An 18,898-nucleotide genomic window follows, 5' to 3' on the forward strand; every position below is an offset into this window, starting at 1 on the left:
ATACAGGGCAGGTATCGCCGAGAGGGCTTATTAGGCAATCGCCGGACAGCCCCTTCGGGACCCAGGGAACTACGGGGATCAGGCGAGACACCAACAGGCGTCACCGGGGGCGCTTAGACGTTCGTCGGATAGCGGCCTCGGGACCCTGCGGGGTCACAAACTACGGGGGGGAATCATGCGGAGGGAACGCCGACAGGTGTCACCGAGGACGCCTAGGCAATCGTCGGACAGCGGCCTCAGGATCCTGTCGGGCTACGAACTACTGGATGGAAGTACGCAGGCTCGGGCAAGAGGCGGGAGGAAGGGCAGAGAAGATGAAGCCCCGGGCCTCCAGGTTCCCTAGTGTATAGATTGTTGGTGGTCGGGCTATGTTTCTGTTATATTCGTTACATTTCACTTTATTCTCTCTTGGTTCCCTACCTATCGCACCGCTCAGCAGCCCGTATACACGTCTAGAGACTAGCTTACCCCTGAACTCCCACGCTTGTACTCGTCGAAAGCCTCCTCTTCCCCGTGGGTGCAGCGTAGATGCAGGATCTCCTCTCCGTAAGTGTAGTATCGATGCAGGGTCTTCTCCCCGTAAGCGCAGCGTCGATGCTGGATCTTCCCCGTGACCCTGATAGCGTTGGAGTGGATCCGGGCCGCCACGTGTTTTTACATTTCCCAAGCCACTCGAATTTTTCCGCGAACACGTCCGACTCCTACGACTGCTCCCAATCGACCTTTTTTTCGATCCACGTTTTTCTTCTCCAGCCTCAGAACTCTCCCGACCCCGCGCCAGCGTGGGCGGCCAGCGTCGTCATTCTCGCGGCGTTAGAGGGCTGGCGCCATCGTTCGGCGTCTACGCTGCGCCGGTGACTTTTATCTCTCTTTTTCGCTGCTGGCTCGTCGTTACTTCGCTTTAGTTTTCCGCGTTTCTCTTCTGCCGTTGCTGCTGTGGGCTTACTGTTTCGGCGCTTCGTTGTTGCGTCGACGCTGGCGGCTTATCTTTTCGGCGCTTCTCGTCTTCGGCCGTCGCTGAATTGATGCTGTTGGCTACCGTTTCGGCTCTTGGTGTATTCCTCTCTCTCTTTGGCTTCCGCTGCGTTGTTGTTGTTGGGTTTTGTTTCTTGGTGTATTCCTCCCCGTTGCTGTGTCGGTGCCGTTGGATTTCGATTTTTTGTGTATTCCTCTCCCTCTTTGGCTGCTACTGTAGTAGTTGTCGTTGGGTTTCTGTTTTCTTGGTGTATTCCTCACCATCTTTGGCTGCTGCTGCGTCGTTGTCGTTGGGTTTCTGCTTTCTCGGTGTATTCCTCGCCGTTGCTGCGTCGATGCCGTTGGTTTTCGGTCATTGGTGTGTTCCTCTCTCTCTTTGGCTGCTGCTGCGTCGTTGTTGTTGGGTTTTGTTCTGAAATGCCAGTGGCGTCCGCCGTGATCGTGACTTGCCCCCCTTTAAAGAAGATAATAAGCTACGTCGGGCTTAGAGACCCCTCGGGCCGAAGAATATATAAAATTAATACCATGTAGCCTTCGTGGCCTTCCCCCTTCCCCCCTTAACCTAAAACTGAAAAGTCAATGCTTAAACCTAGAAAACGAAGAAAAGTCAAAATCTTAATTCAAATAACGTCGGTCCGGGTCCCTCCAATGGGAAAATGCCGGCGAGTTGATGGGCGGAAAAATGTGGGTGGAGCGTACGCTCCCTCACACCCCCTCCATACTTCGGGGGTGCCGAAGAGTGACGGTGACGGCCCGGCTGCGGGTAATTTTTATGGGAAAGCAAGTGCCGTCATGGACCTCCAGTCGCCGGACTCCCAGTCGGTAGGCGCGATCGCGTAAGAATACGGTGATGTTGGATATGAGGTCCCGGGGCAACCGCCGACCTGGCGCGTTGGTCCGCCATTCGGACCGACGTGCCTCTGCCCAATCCGGGTCGTCCTGCACCGCGGCTACCGTAGGGTGGAGTCGGAGGATCTGCAGAAGGTCGGCCATCTCGCCATACTCCAGCGGGAGGCTCTCTTCGGAGTCGAAGTCAACTACTCCCTCATCGGGACGTTGTGGGGGTAGTCCGGCGTGGGCGGCTACGAGGGGAGGCGGGACGTCATCTGACACCGATGGGTTGGCTGGTGCCCACTGCTGGTTCGCCTGGGGCGCGAAGCCCAGGCTCATAAGGGACCTGGAATCGGACCCTCCGTCGTCGCGTTGGGGTCCTACTCCTTCCCCTGCATCGCTTGCGTGGGGCACGTCGGAGTAGTGTGGTCCAGCACCGTCCCCGGATTCGTCCTCGTCGTGTACTGCTAGAGGGGTGGCTGCCCGACCTTGACCGGCCAGGTTCCACTCGGCCCAAAGGGGCGAGTCCCATTCGTTCCCGCGAGCCAGTGGGTGTCTGTTCCCTTCGTCCTGCAGCGTGGACGCCAGGCTTTGAGCGTCGCGTATTATCGTCTCGTGCTCGTCGGTGTCCGTGGTCACGTTGTCATCGTCGATGGCAGCCCCATAACTCCCGAACCAACGGCGATTCAGGGCGGCGACGTCTTGATTGGGCGCCGAGCGGACACCTGCGGTTGCGAAGCGGCCATCGGGCTCTACTTCCTCTTCGGCGTCGGTCCCCGGGCCCTGGGTTTGTTGGTCGATCCACCCTTGGATGGCTGCCGCGCGCCGGCACCATGGCATCCTGTGCTGTTGTCGACCTCTCCGACCCGCCTCAGCTGGGCTTGACGGGAGGCGGATGGCCCATTGGGGTCGACGATCCAGCCGCGATGTGTCGGTGTGTCGTTGGTTCGTCGGCAGGTGCCGGGACTTCAGGCTGCTGGTCTCCGCTAGGGTATCCCGTCGTATCACCATTTGCCCCTAGGGGCCGAGCTTGCCTTCCGTCTCTTAGACGCTTCATGTCTTCAGTCGATTCTAGGGAGAAAATGCGTGTCGGTTAGAACCTGCCTGTCTTAACTAGAAGTATTAATACCCTAATACACCTCCTGCTTGAGCGGTGCGAGTAAGAAGATGTTTACATTGGGTGTAGTACTTATCTAATCCCATAAGGGGATGTATACGTAGCGTACGGTTTCGTGGGTCGCGCCCCTTACGGGGCGAGGACGTTACGGTAGCGCGCTACCGCGAGTGGCCCTTGCGAAGTCGGCAGGTCATTCGGGTCTCTCCAGTGTCGTCGGGTTCTCCTCGGGGTGGTCCACTCCGTGGAACGCCTTTAAGTCGGCTAAACTCGCTGTTTTCCTTCGTTTGCCTTGTTGACTCTGTAGTGGAACTACGTTGGGAGATAAGAATCGGGTTACCTTGTACGGCCCGTCGTACTTGGGGGCCAACTTTGCCGCGAAACCGTCGGTGGCTTTAGATAAGTGATGCTGCCGAAGGAGGACTAGGGTTCCTAGTTCGGGTCGCCACTCGCGCCGTCGGAGGTCGAATGTTCTCTTCTGCTCTTGGGATGCCCGTTGGGTGTTCTCCTGTACGACCTTGAACACTTCCTGCAGTCGTGTCGCCTTCTCGTGTGCAGGCTCTGGTTCATTTCCTAATCCTGGGGTCACTTCGTCGTACAGGGCTCCTGGTAGCCTTGGTTCTCGTCCGAGTACCAAAAAGGCAGGGCTGAAGCCCGTGGTATCCGACGTGCTGCTGTTTATGGCCAAGCTCAACTCGGGGAGGAGATCGTCCCAGGTCCCTTGGTCCCCGTCGACGTATTGTGCAATAATTGTCTTGATGGTCCGGTTTGCCCTCTCCGTCGGGTTTTGCTGAGGGGTATACGGCGCGGTGTGCTCGAGTTCCATTCCCGCCACCTCGCAAAATTTCCGGAAGGACCGACTGGTGAATTGTGTTCCGTTGTCGCACACAAACTTCCACGGGACCCCGAATCGGCAGAGTGGCACAAGTTCTACCCATTTGCAGAATGAGTCGAAGAACACGAGGAGCATCGTGTTGCCGTGCGTTGAGCGGGGCAGTGGGCCTACGAAGTCCGCGCAAAGGATGTCGAACGGGCCCTTCGCCTGTCGCGTATACATGTGACCTGCGAGTTTGTTCTGGCTTAAATTTTTGTCAGCTTTCGCAATGTTTCACGTATCGGGCCACGTCTCTGTAGAGTCCTGGCCAGTAATATCGTTGGGTTACCCGAGTGGTAGTCTTCCGTATTCCTAGGTGTCCGGCGGTTGGGTGATCGTGGCATTCTTCTAACACTCGTCCACGATGGCCACTGGTGACGCATAACTTCCACTGGTGAGATTCTTCCTCGATTGGTCGGTGTCCAGGCTGCCGGTAGATCTGTCCGTTCTCGATTATAAATTCTCTGCATTCCTCAGGTCGTGACTGGATACGTTTGAGCAACCTCTGTATCCAGGGGCAGGGAGGCAGGTCTTCTAGGGTTCGCTGTATGGTGTCGATAGGTTGCCGGGAAAGAGCGTCTGCTACGATGTTTTGGCTTCCGCGTCGGTAAAGCACGTCAAAGCGATACTGTTGGAGTTCCAGAGCCCAACGGGCGATGCGACCGGTTGGATTATTGATCGAGCTTAAACACTTCAAGGCGAGATGGTCGGTGATGACGTCGAAGTGGTAGCCCTCCAGGTAGCATCGTAATTTCCTGATGGCCCAGACGATGGCTAAGCACTCCTTTTCCGTGGCTGAGTAGTTCTCTTCTGCTTTCAAGAGCCTTCGACTGGCGTAGGCTATGACCCTCTCCTCTCCGCTGATCTGTTGCGTCAGGACCGCCCCTAGACCGTAGGCGCTTGCGTCAGTTTGTAGAGCGAACCTCTCCGCGAAATCCGGGCAGGCTAAGACGGGTGCTTGGGTTAACTTCTCCTTCAACTCCTCGAAAGCCGCCTGCTGTTCGTCACTCCAGATCCACCTTTTCTCCTTCTTCAGGAGGCTAGTCATTGGTTGTACAATCGTCGCGAAGTTTGGGACAAACCTCCGGTACCACGATGCCATTCCTAGGCAGCGTCGAAGCTCCTTTATTGAACTGGGTGGGGCCAACTTCCGGACGGCGACGATCTTATCTGGGTCGGTGTGTATACCCTGCTCACTAATGACATGTCCCAGGTATACGATGCTTTTCTGGAAGAAGCTGCATTTCTTTTGGTTCAATCTTAGATTTGCTACCGTAGTCTCCGGAACACCTCTCGCAGATGGTCGACGTGTTCCTCCAACGCCGCTCCGATGACAATAATGTCATCAAGGTAAGCGAATGCGTTGGGTTCCATCTGTGTTCCGATGACGCTGTCCAAGGCTCGCTGGAACGTGGCCGATGCTGAGTGCAGTCCGAACGGCATCACCTTCCAATGGAAGAGTCCTCTGCCCGGAACGGTGAAGGCGGTATATTCTCGGCTCCCCTCGGTCATCGGGATCTACCAATACCCGTTCTTGAGGTCCAAAGTCGAGATGTAACGTGCGTTACGGAACCTCTCGACGATGTGGTTGATCCTGGGCAGTGGGTAGGCGTCGGGTATTGATTGCGCGTTGAGTTGTCGGTAGTCTACGCACATCAGCATCTCGCCTGTCTTCTTTCCCACCAGTACTTTGGGAGCGCTGTGTGGGCTTTTTGAAGCTTCGATTCGCCCGTCTTGCAGCAACTCGTCGACCTGAGCATTGATGATTTTCTGCATGGCCGGATTTTTGGGGAAGTACCTCTGCTTTATCGGCTTGTCGTCCTTCAGAGTGATGGTATGCTCAGCTATGTGAGACACGCCCTCCAATCCCTCGAACTTGGCCAATTCTTGTTTCAAAAACTCGGCTACCCACGGCGGAAGGGGCGGTTCTGTGATGGGGGCTGTCGGTGGCGAGATTTCTTCGAGCAGGGCACATGTTATGATGGCGAGGTTCACGGTGATAGGGTCAGTCGAGTCTGATCTTCGAAAAGGGTTGCGTTGTCGACCGGCCGCGGCATCGGCTAACGGGGCGAGTTGATAATTCGTTGGGGGGTGAGGTGCTAGTTGGTCTACCTTGACCCGCTCATGTCCTTCGGGGCCGTGGTCTTCCAGGCGTAGCGGGTCGTGGTGTAGAGCGATGCTGGTTTCCCGTGGGGTCGTTCGCTCTGATTTAGCCGCACTGCTGGGCATTTCTGATTTGGCTCGCGTCGATCGTGTTATATTTTTAGCGCCGCCGGGTCCGTCTCGGTCGGGGCTTAGATGCGTTGTCCTTGTATTGCTGCTGGGTCTGGCGTGGTCGAGGCTTCGATGCGTTGTCCTTGTATTGCTGCTGAGTCTGGCGTGGTCGAAACTTAGAAACGTTGTCCTGAGGCTACTGCTGGTTCTGGCGTGGTCGTGGCTTAGCTCCGTTGTCTTGGTAGGGATACTCTGGGTGGTTTTCGAGGCAGACGGACTGGCCCTGGGTGTGTCCAGCGGTGTCGCAGTCGTCTCCGTCGAATCCTCGTTGCTCTTGGTGTTCTTCGAGGCGGACGAACTGGCCCTGGGTGTGTCCAGCGGTGTCGCAGTCGTCTCTGTCGAATCTTCGTTGCTTTGGGTGTTCCTCGAGGCGGACGGACTGGCCCTGGGTGTGTCCAGCGGTGTCGCAGTCGTCTCCGTCGAATCTTCGTTGCTTTGGGTGTTCTTCGAGGCGGAAGGACTGGCCCTGGGTGTGTCCAGCGGTGTCGCAGTCGTCTCCGTCGAATCTTCGTTGCTTTGGGTGTTCTTCGAGGCGGACGGACTGGCCCTGGGTGTGTCCAGCGGTGTCACAGTGGTCTCCGTCGAATCTTCGTTGATGGTTCTGGCGCGGTCGTATCGAATCGTGGGTTGGGTTCGGGTGGCGTTGCTGGGTCTGGCGTGTTCGAGATCCTGATGCGTTGTCGTGGGTCCATTGCTGGGTCTGGCGTGGTTGGGATTCGGGTGCGTTGTCACTGGTACATTGCTGGGTCTGGCGTGGTTGGGATTCTGGTGCGTTGTCTTCGTCCGGTGGGTCGCCGTTGGATTGGTCGAGTGGGTAGGAGCATCGGATGCAGTCGCGGGACTTTCGTTACTAAAAGTAACCATGCGGGGCCGAGTCGAGGATGATGTGGGGATCGGGTTGGTTTCCCGGATCGCCCGCTGGGTCAACTGCAAGTACGCTCGTCCGCATTGTATTATGGCCTGGACGCCGTAAAGGAAATCGAGCCCCAGTATGATGTCGTCCACTACCATGGGTAGGACTAATAGAATCAACCGCGTTTCCTGTTGATCCAGACGTACCTTGACCGAAACTGCTTGCGTCACCTCCTTTGCTGTACCGTCCGCCAGGCGGACGGTAGTCCTTATATTCCGTGCGTTCCCTCCGGTACTTACTTCATGAGCGATGCGTTGACTGACGAACGACCGCGTTGCTTCCGTGTCGAGGGTAGCTGTGAGCGGTACTCCTTCGATGGTTACTAGCGCGGCGATCCTGCCTCCTTCCAAACTTAAGGGATGAGTTACTCCTGGGGGCCCTGGAGGTATGTCTCCGATCGGTTCCCTGACGAGCGGAGACTTGGCCCGCTTCCCGACTCGGATAGCCTACAGCAGTCGATCGTCCGGTGGCCGCGGCGGCCACACTCCCAACAGAATAGCACTCGCCGATTCCTGCATGAACTGCTGAAATGACCTTCCTCCCCGCAATTACGGCAGGCCCGGCATGTGTTCACCGGCCGGTCTCCATCCTGGGTCACTACGCGGCTTGCCGTCTCGGCGCTCCGGGAAGGCCCGGTGTCGTCTGGAGGAGCAAGCTGTGGGGTGGATAATCCGGGTCCTTGGCGTTCTGGCTTTCGTATTTGGGCGGTCGTTAGCTGGGTGGGTTTGTTCGCGGTCCCGCGTTGTCTCGTACGCTACTATCAATTGGGTCAGTTCTCGCAACGTCTCGAACTGATGTCTACGGGTGAACAGTTGGTATTCCGGCCGAAGGTTCTCGTAGATCCTGTCCAGCTCCCTGTCTGGAGTATACTGAGCTCGTTGCATCATGAGTCGGAGGTCGATCAAGTAGTCCTGAAAGGCTTCTCGGGGTCGTTGGTGACGGGAGCGGATCGTATCTTCCAAGCGCAAAAAGTATCGCGGGGGTAGGAAGAACTCCAAGAACTCCTTCCGGAGCTCGGTCCATGGCTTGCCTTGCCTCTGGAACGTCCTAAACCATCCTTCTGCCTTGCCAGTTAGTAGCCCGGAGATGCCTCGCGGCAGTTGTGCTGGGCTTCCGCCATATGAGTCGACCCTTTCTTCCAACCGATGAACTTCAGACCCCAATTACGCAGCTTATCGGCCAGGGCGGCGAAGGAGATTTCTTCCCTTCCGGGTCGCGAAGTTCCGGCTTCCTCGGGGAAGCGGTGCTGGTGGTGATTGTCACCATGTCGCCGGTCAGTCGTGGTTTCAAGCCGGCCAGAGTCGCCGTGAGCTGCGCGCGGGAACTCGGGAATTATGATAGATAGAGGCTGCTCCGCACAGATTCCTTCCTTCCGCTCTCGCTGACTCGGTCCCGGCGACGGAGACGTGCTCCTCGGGCTTCTCGGGCTGGGCGCGCTGTCGAAGACCATTCCGAGCCCTTTGATCCGTTTTTCGATCCCAGTCGGATGCTCACCGCGCGAGATAAAGGCCGAGATCCGGCTGCGCAGTTCGTCCACTGTCTCGGTTTCACCGAGGCCGAATTCGGCGGCGATGGCCTGCAATTCGTCCTTGCGCCGATACGAAATCCACTGTACCCCCATGTCGAAGCACGGTGGTCGAACTGGCACTTCGAGGTCTTTCGCGTTTCCGACGGTAGTATCACGTATTGAGCCTCCGGTAGAATCTTTTCTACACATCTTTTCTTTTAACACGGTTGTCCAGTGGAGGCGTCCTTGGCGTCCTTGCTGCTTGGGGTACTGGTCGATAGTCCTTGCTATCGTTATCCTTGGAATTGTCCTTGTGGTCCTGGTCGTGCTGGGTTCGTTGATTTAAGCGTTGGATCTCGTCCCGTGTTGATGGCTGAACGCTGACTGATCACTTTGAAGGCTGGGCGTTTACTCTCGGCTATCGTTTTGTAGGCCGGGCTTTGAATGATCACGCTGAAGACCGGGCATTGAATGACTGCTCGCGCTGAGGGCCGGCCGTTGAGGGCATTGACTATCGGCTATTGTTTTGTAGGCCGGGCATTGAATGATCGCGCTGAAGACCGGGCATTGAATGACTGCTCTGAAGACCGGGCGTTGACTGCTCTCGCTGAGGGCCGGGCGTTGACTCTTCTCGCTGAGGGCCGGGCGTTTACTTTTCTCGCTGAGGGCCGGGCGTTGACTATTCTCGCTGAGGGCCGGGCGTTGACTATCCTCTTCTGGGTGTGAGTACGAAATATATAGCCGGGCTGGTTGGTCTTCGGGAGGATTCCGACGCTCGCTCGGCCTCTACCGCTCACGACTCGCTGCTCGCCGCGTACGTGTCGCTCTCTCTCAAGCGATTTCTGCCCAGCTTCGGCTCGGTTCTCTTTCTGCGCCGCCTCGCCGCGGCGCTCTCCTCCTCGTGTGGGCGCAGCGGCCACGTGATGACGCTATTGCTAGGGAGGTTAGGGAAGCCAGCCTCGGCTGTACGTGAATAATGGTCGACCTCACGTGCGGTTTTTTTACAGAGATATACAGCTATTCTTGTCCTAATGATTCCGACTGGCCGTCCTTTTTTTTTTTTTTTTTTTGTTGTTGTACATAAATGTTAAAGTAGCGATTGCTCAACCGAATAGGGGAATAGCCTAAGAAATATATAGTGTTGAATGGAATGTCGTTTGAGCGCCTTTAAAGCCAAAACGGATTCTGCAAGTAGCCATAGAGCCCCCATAGATATCCGCAGAAACAAAACATGGATGTATTATAAGAGAAATTAGGAAGACACATTTCAATTATCCGCTATTGTAAAATATTTCAGTTGAGCCTCATTCCAGCCCGGATTGGGGCCAAGGCTTTTGTAATTTATTTCATAGACGATCTAAGCCCCCAGAGCATTCATTATTCTATGCGCAAACTATATATGTAGGAAACGAAGGAAAGAGAGAGACACGAAGCGGTCGTGTTTTCGTCGTGTCGTCGGGATAGAGCAGTAATCGGCTCTGAGAGAGCCGATAGCAAGAGAGAGAGATAGTCAGTTGTCAGTTCAGCCACGCATCAGACGTACACGCATATAATTATTCACAAACATACTTGTAAAACTTGGAGCTGTTATAATTTTAAGTCCAACATACTTATCAAATAAATGTTACTCGTTGCCATCAAGCAACTTAAACTACTACAAATTGGGGGCTCGTCCGAAAATAAGCCCAAGACAACAACATTTGCAAGTGAGATTTGTGCGTGTATTTGGAAATTTTGGCGAACACGAGGCTAGAGCTACAAGGAGACAAGCGACACAGAGACGACAATCTGAGCGCGTTCGTTCCAAAGAGAGCAGAAGCGACAAAACTACGGCAGACGGCAGCAAACACAGCAAGAATCAAAACCTTCGTTGTTGTTGTTGTGCATTGCGTCTGAGAGGCTAGAGCTACAAGGAGACAAGCGGCACAGAGACGACAATCTGAGTGCGTTCGTTCCAAAGGAAGCAGAAGCGACAAAACGACAGCAGCAAACAGCAAGAATCAAAGAACATTGATTGTTGTTGTGCTGCACTGCGTCGGACGGAGACTACAACTACAAGAAGAGACAAGCAGCAAGGAGACGACCATTTTGTAACAGCAGAAGCAGCGACGATTCGGGAAGCGACAACGAGTTAACGGCGAACAGCGAGAGCAAGGCAAGGCAACAAAGAGAGGACGGCAACAGCGACATCGACAGGCAAGCGAGATCTGGATGTGGTGGTGTGTGTGCGTCAAATTTGGAGTCTGGAAAGTTCTGCGCAGAAGCGAGAGTTAACAAGGGTAAACCCATAGTAAGGTGAGCGTTAACAGAGAAGCGATCGTTAACAGTGACGACTTTAAAGGCGTTTTCGAAATCGATGTTAACTGGAAAATTGTTAAAAGGCCAGCAGTAATAAGGTTGTTTAAGTTGATTTAATTACATTTTCTTAGATATAAGCTAATATCAATTATTTTGTATTTAAATCGTCACGATGCAAGTTGAAGAGATAATGACACTGAGAGTCGCAGATTTGCGAGAGAAGTTAAGAGAGCTTGCGTTGCAGACGACGGGACGAAAGCGCGATTTGCAAGATAGACTATTAATACATCACGGCTTTCCAGTTGAGGATGAAGAAGAGTCAGAGGATGAGTCCGTAGTAACAGCAGAGGATGATACCGTAGCAGTTCAACCAGGTACGCGACAGGCAGAGTATAAATCTTGGCTTACGCTAAAAGACGTGGAAGGTAGTGTGTCACAATTTTCTGGTTCTAATAACCCCGACATCAATCAATGGATAGAGGAATTAGAAGAATGCGCAGCTACTGTTCAATGGAGTCAATTACAATTATTCATTTATGCCAAGCAGTTGTTAGTTGGTGCAGCAAAATCTTTCGTTCGTAGTTTGCGTGATATTCGTAACTGGAATTCGTTGAAGGCAGCTCTGTTGGATGAGTTTAGTGTTAAACTGTCGTCCGTAGAAGTACATAGAATGTTGCAAAAGCGCCAGCAGAAAAAAGGAGAGTCGTTGCATGAGTTTTTGTATGCGTTAATGGAGATAGCCAAGCCAATTAAACTAGATGATGAGAGTTTAATCGAATATTTTGTGGATGGTATACCAGACGCTAGGGCAAGTAAGGCAATGCTGTACCAAGCTAGAAACTTAAAGGAGCTTAAATTTCAGATCGATGTTTACCAGAAAGCTAGAGGCGGATCCAAGCCGATGAGTAAGAATTGGCCGCTGAGTAATAAAAGTGAGAGTTCGGTGAAAGGGTCGATGACAGAGAATTTTAGGAAATGTTTTAAGTGTGGAGACAAATCGCATTTGAGGAAAGATTGTCCCAAAAATGATTTTTGTTGTTTCAAATGTGGCCAACCAGGACACCGTGCTGCAAGCTGTAATGTCAAGGTCGAAACCAGACAAGAAAAGAGATCGAATACGAACATTATTCGAGATAAGAAAGTCGTCAATAAGCCGTCAGGTATTTTCACTCCATCAGGTTTGGAATTAAAGGATATTAAGTACGCGAATTTGGTATTCCAAGGTTTGATTGATACTGGAGCAGATTTGTGTTTAATTCGCAGGAGGGTATTTTTGAAATTTGGAAATCTTGAACTGATCGGCCAGGAGAAATGTTTAACAGGTATTGGAGATAGTCAAGTTGTAACTTTTGGTAGCTTTTCGATACCAGTGAAAATCGATGAGATTGGAATGGAGGTAGAATTTCATGTCATTCCAGACGAGGATATTGGTTTTGAAGCCATTTTAGGAAGGACTATTCTGGATCATGTGGACATGCAAGTTTCTAAGACAGGAACAAGATTTGTTCGTAGAGTTTGTGGCGAGGATAAATTGCGTGGAATTGTTTAATGAATATAAAGGCATTTGCATGTCAAGTATTGACGAAGTTGAGAAGGAGTTTTCAATTGATGTTGGTTATCTCAGTGAAGCACATGCTAGAGAAGTTAGGGGTATGGTAGGAAAGTACCAACCTCAGAGAAATGTAGATGCGCCGATAAAAATGAAAATTGTGTTAGTGGATGAGATACCAGTTTTCCAGCATCCGAGACGATTACCGTTGTGTGAACAGGAAATCGTGGACAAGCAAGTGGAAGAGTGGCTGGCTCAGAAGATTATAAAGCCAAGTACATCGGAGTATGCATCACCAGTAGTGTTGGTACCGAAAAAGAACGGTAGCAAGAGACTATGCTGTGATTACCGAAAGCTGAATGAGAAAATAGTTCGCGATAACTTTCCAATGTCACATATGGATACAGTGTTGGAGAAACTGCAGGGTGCAAAGTATTTCACCACGTTGGATTTAACGAATGGTTTTTTCCATGTGCCTGTAGAAGTCGAGTCTCAAAAATATACGTCTTTTGTGACTCAGAATGGTCAGTTCGAATTTTTATATGTACCATTTGGAATTTCAAATTCTCCAGCGGTGTTTACCAGATTTATAATGGCTGTGTTGAGAGATTTGGTAAAGAATAATGAAGCAGCAGTCTATATGGATGACGTTATTATTTGTAGTCAAGATATAGAAGAGAGTTTGTTAAAGTTGAGAAAAGTACTGAAGATAGCGGAAATGAATGGGCTACGTATAAATTGGAGAAAGTGTCAGCTGTTACGACAAAAGGTTAATTTTCTGGGGTATATAATAGAAAAGAACACGATAAGCCCAAGTGATGAGAAGACGAGGGCAGTCGAAAAGTTCCCAGTGCCAGTTGATAAAAAAACAGTGCAGCGTTTCATAGGATTGACTTCTTATTTCCGAAAGTTTATTGAGGGTTATGCTGTTATTGCAAAACCATTGACAGATCTGCTGCGGAAGGATGTTAAATTTGAATTTAAGGAGATACATCAGGTTGCGTTTGAACAACTAAAGGTAGCATTGATTAGTAGACCTGTTTTAGAAATGTACAACCCGAAGTTGGAGACAGAAATCCATACTGATGCATCAAAATGGGGGTATGGAGCCGTGTTACTGCAAAAGAGTTTGGAAGACAGCCAATTCCATCCAGTTCAATATATGAGCCGTAGGACTAAGCCATGTGAAGAGAAATATCCTGCTTATGACCTTGAGGTTCTGGCAATTATCGAAGCTTTAGCGAAATGGCGTGTATACGTTTTGGGTATAAAGTTCAAAATTGTCACAGATTGTAATGCATTTACAATGACGATCAAAAAGAAAGACGTTCCTTTGAGAGTAGCACGTTGGGCCATGTACCTACAAGATTTTAATTATGTTATAGAACATCGCTCAGGAACGAAGATGAGGCACGTTGACGCGTTGAGTCGTGTATCTTGTTTTATGGTGACCGAAAGTATAGCTCATCGTTTGAAAGAAGCTCAGCTAACCGACAATTGGGTTAAGGCCGTTAAAAGTATTGTGGAGGACAAGGAATATGAGGATTATTATATTCAGAATCAGATTTTGTTTAAGGATCCGGATAAGGAGCTTATCGTAGTACCAGCTCAGTTGGAAAATGAGATTATATCAATAGCACATAAGCAAGGACATTTTTCAGTTAAAAAGACACAAGATATCATTGAAAAGTCGTATTATATTCCGAAGTTAAAAGACAAAGTATGGCGCGTAATAAATAGTTGTGTCGAGTGTATCATTGTCAATGAAAAGACAGGAAAACGTGAGGGTTATTTGCAACCAATAGACAAGGGTGATAGGCCGTTACAAACGTATCACATTGATCACGTTGGACCAATGGAAATGACTAAAAAACAGTACAATTATATACTGGTTGTCGTTGATGGATATTCTAACTTTGTTTGGTTATATTTTACACGTAGTACAGGCGTTGAAGAGGTCGTTAAGTGTTTGGAAATTCAGGGGACTAGTTTTGGTAATCCGAACAGAATAGTGACGGATAGGGGTGCAGCGTTTATGTCCAATTTGTTTCGTGAATATTGTGAGAGAGAGAAAATACAGCATTTATTGATTGCCACAGGCGTTCCACGTGGGAATGGTCAAGTCGAAAGGATGCACAAGATAGTGGTGCCTATGTTGTCGAAATTGTGTCAGGGTAATTCCGGTAGTTGGTATAAGCATCTAGGAAAAGTACAGCAAATGATCAACAGTGTTGAGCCGCGAAGTACCAAGGTAACACCTTTCAAGATATTGACTGGGCTAGACATGCGTATAGGAATGGATCCAAAAATAAAAGAAATATTGGAAGAATCACTTATCGAAGAGTTGAACAAGGACCGCGAAAAAATTAGAAAGGAAGTAGTTGAAAACATTGCACGGTTACAGCAGGAAAACAAGAAGAGTTTTGACTTAAAAAGGAAACTAGATAGACAGTATGAGGTTAATGAGCTAGTAGCTATCAAGCGTACTCAGTATGGTACTGGATTAAAGCTAAAAGGAAAGTATCTAGGGCCGTATAAGGTGGTTAGGGTAAAGAATCATGGAAGGTACGAAGTCGAGAAGATTAGGGATACTGAGGGTCCCTATAAGACCTCTACAGTTTCAGAATATATGAAACCTTGGCTAGACCCATCCGAGGCGAATGGTCCGTCAGGACAGCCGAATGTAGGAAACGAAGGAAAGAGAGAGACACGAAGCGGTCGTGTTTTCGTCGTGTCGTCGGGATAGAGCAGTAATCGGCTCTGAGAGAGCCGATAGCAAGAGAGAGAGATAGTCAGTTGTCAGTTCAGCCACGCATCAGACGTACACGCATATGATTATTCACAAACATACTTGTAAAACTTGGAGCTGTTATAATTTTAAGTCCAACATACTTATCAAATAAATGTTACTCGTTGCCATCAAGCAACTTAAACTACTACATATATGCCTACAAATATATCTACAATACATATATTTACCGATATGTATAACCATAGGCTAAGAGATCAATGTAAAGACAAAAGAAATACTTAAAAGAACCTAACGCCAATTTAAGCCAGAACTTTGCAGAGTTCCAAGAATTCCAGCAAAGTGTAATTGGATAAAACATGAATATTAATATGAATATGAATATATATATGAATATATATATGCCCATATGCCTAGAGAGCTGTATGTGTGCCATGTGTAAAGTTGAGTTAAGCGATATCATTATTTTGTATACCCGATACTCAAAATGAGTATTGGGGTATATTAGATTTGTGGTAAAAGTGGATGTGTGTAACGTCCAGAAGGAATCGTTTCCGACCCCATAAAGTATATATATTCTTGATCAGCATCAATAGCCGAGTCGATTGAGCCCTTTCTGTCTGTCCGTCCGTCCGTCCGTCCTCCCGTCCGTCTGTCCGTCTGTCCGTCCCCTTCAGCGCCTAGTGCTCAAAGACTATAAGAGCTAGAGCAACGATGTTTTGGATCCAGACTTCTGTGATATGTCACTGCTACAAAAATATTTCAAAACTTCGCCCCGCCCACTTCCGCCCCCACAAAGGACGAAAATCTGTGGCATCCGCAATTTTAAAGATATGAGAAAACCAAAAACTTAGAATTTTAGAGAATGACCATATCTTTTAGACTGCGGAATCTGAATTGGATCGTATTATTATTATAGCCAGCATCAAGAAAACAATTTCATTTTTTCTCGCCCTGTCTCTCTCTAACACACACGTAGAATGGGCGGCTTTGCTTAGAGTAAAACATTAGCGCCTAGATCTCAGAGACTACAAAAGCTAGAGCAACCAAATTTGGTATCCACACTCCTAATATATCGGACCGAGACGAGTTTGTTTCAAAATTTCGCCACACCCCCTTCCGCCCCCGCAAAGGACGAAAATCTGGGGATATTCAAAAATATGAGAGACTATTAAGGCTAGAGTAACCAAATTTGGTATCCGCACTCCTGTTAGATCTTTCTATAAAACGTGTATCTCAAAATTTCGCCCCACCAACTTCCGCCCACACAAAGGACGAAAATCTGTTGCATCCACAATATTGGACATTCGAGAAAACTAAAAACGCAGAATCATAGATAATGACTATATCTATCAGATTGCTGAATCTGAATCAGATCAGATCATTTTTATAGCCAATAGGAACAAATCAATTTGCAGTGGCTACGCAGCGCCCGACGTCACGCTCAGACTGATTTTCGGTCTCTCTCGCACGCACTCTTTGTCGTGTCGTTTAATATTAGCGGCGTCTGCCGGAGGAGAGCCATACTGACTTAGTATCGGGTATAACCGTAGAGTTGCGGTGTCCGCAGCAACTCACAACGTTCCCACTCGTTTTGTTTGTGTCTGTGCCGGAGTCTGTCCCCCTGCACCGCTGCCACCCCTGCCACCACCCAACACTCATTTGCACTTAACACTTTTCACATTTTGTTTGTCTGGGTCGCCATTGCGGCCCAAGTTTATCTCCCCCTCTCTCTCGCTATGCGTATTTCCATCTTTGTCTCAAGGCAATGATGAGGAAAATTGCAAATTTTCGAGCCTCTCGATAATTAAATATTCTCACCCACAGAGAATAGATAAAGACGGAGATAAAGTATAGAGTATAGAAAGAGACAGCCAGAGAGAGAGTGCCGGCACATGGGACTAATTGGATTGCCAGTGCTAGGCTAGTGTTGGCTAACGTCGTCAGGCGGCTGCACTGCATCTCGGATACGATAATCCCCAGCGCTCTCTCAGCAGACACGGCCCATCCCATCCGCAAAAGATCCCGAGAATTCGCTTTGTCGTAAACTTTTTAATGAAGTTTCGGCGTTCTTAAAAAGTTTTCCCCTGGCCACCACGACATGTTGTTCTCTATTTATTTTCATTTTTCCAGCACTGCCAGCCGTTTGGTAAGGTGGTGGTGGCAGGGAAGGGAAGCCACGGCAGTAAGTGGCACATTTGTCGGGCGATACGCTTTTAGTTAGTGGCGAAGGCAATGGCTAAAGAGCTATAGAGCTGTGGAGCTGTAGAGCTGTAGAGCTGTGGAGCTATGGAGCTATGGAGATGGCGGTGGCAGGAAACTTTTCGCCAAAGCTTTAATTGCAGCTGATGCGAGCCGAAACAAACTTGAGATAAAAGTACAGTTGTGCAGGAGGGGAGGGCAGCACGGTTCGGGTGTCTCGGTTTGGGTACAGTTGTGCTCGAATTGGCTTAGCATGTGTGAAGTGCGACGGAGCCGGGGCTTAGGGAAGTTTACTTAACGAATCTCCGTGAATCTCCGGCCCTGAACGCCGCGCCCGTCGCCTATCCGGGCTCCCCCTTGCACCTCAACGTGGAGTTCTGTGCCAATCCGCCGGCCCATGCCGCCCGCTGGCTGCACGGCGATCGCGTCTTCACGCCCGGCAACCAGTACGGCAGCACCGTTCTGGCCTACTCCGTGAAGGTGAGTCCGAGTCTCTCCGCGAGAGAGTGCCCGACGGAACTAACCCGCTCTCTCCTCTGCCGCAGGATCTGCCCACGCCCTACTGCAAGGAGGCGCGCCTCACCTACGTCAGCATGCACGAGCGGGTGCCCCGCACCTTCTACTTCATTGTCTCGTCGCCGGGTGGCGTGGCCGAGGCCGTCTTCAATGTGAACTTCACCAAGCGCCACCGCACGATGTCCAATGCCATCGACGACGACGAGGAGGAGGAGCTCAACCGACCCGAGCAGATCCACTTTCCCGTGTTCAACAGCAACACCGCCACCCCCGCCACAGGCCGAGGCGTAGGACAAGCCCTAGCTGTGGCTCTGGCTCTGGCTCTGTCTCTGATCTGTTGCCATTAACTTTAAGTGGTGGGCCCTGACTCGTTCGTTCAACCAAATGCTCTATGTAATCTAACCCACTACCACTAAGCGTAGGCCTGTACTCGTATGTTACTCGATATTGCCACGTGGACTAGGCCACGCAACTACTACTCTCTACTCTATACTATAGCTATACTATATGTACGTGTATCAGTATCTTTATCTGTAACTGTATCTGTAACTGTATCTGTAGCCGATCTAGCCAAGCATCAAAATTTCCCCAGGGTCCTCTAACTGTAGCAGCTGTAACTGTATCGGTGTATGTGTCAATGTGTATGCGTGTGCGTAAAAGTAAATGCTAAAAAATGAACGATAAATCAAGCCATTGTTACGAATACTTTTAGTTCCTTTTTGGAGGGAGAGATCATCGAAGTGCTCTTGCAAAGCGACTGATTTTGTTAAATATTTTGAAAATGTTTAGAGCCCATACATTGCATGCGTATGTGTATGTGTATGTGTATGTGTATGTGCATGTGTGAGTACGGATAAACCTATAGTTTAAAATTGTAAATGACGAAAGTTGGAGAATATACCATGCACGAACAAATTCCTTTCATTTGAACTGTTTGCCCCAGCGCAACGAAACTGTAAAATACTTTGAGAAAGAAATTTAAGCGAACGATCAAAAACGAGTTATTATATTTTAAAAAAAAAATTAAGGAGCAACACACACGTTACGATTCCCCAACACTAATTTGTCTGTCTCAATACTCCATTCATTTGATGCC

General features: G+C 49.9%; 1 protein-coding gene across 1 annotated transcript in view; it reads left to right on the forward strand.

Annotated features, from left to right (window-relative positions):
* Window positions 1-18,164, forward strand: part of LOC117193979 — a 68,461-nt gene extending 50,297 nt beyond the window's left edge. Inside the window, exons 2-3 of the mRNA XM_033398626.1 lie at window positions 17,560-17,766; window positions 17,832-18,164. Of these exons, the coding sequence (XP_033254517.1) occupies window positions 17,560-17,766; window positions 17,832-18,149 (525 nt within the window). The 3' untranslated portion in view covers window positions 18,150-18,164. The remainder of the gene's footprint in view (window positions 1-17,559; window positions 17,767-17,831) is intronic.
* Window positions 18,165-18,898: the final 734 nt, after the last annotated feature.

Source organism: Drosophila miranda (genome assembly GCF_003369915.1).
Source record: "Drosophila miranda strain MSH22 chromosome Y unlocalized genomic scaffold, D.miranda_PacBio2.1 Contig_Y2_pilon, whole genome shotgun sequence".
Lineage (NCBI taxonomy): Eukaryota > Metazoa > Arthropoda > Insecta > Diptera > Drosophilidae > Drosophila > Drosophila miranda.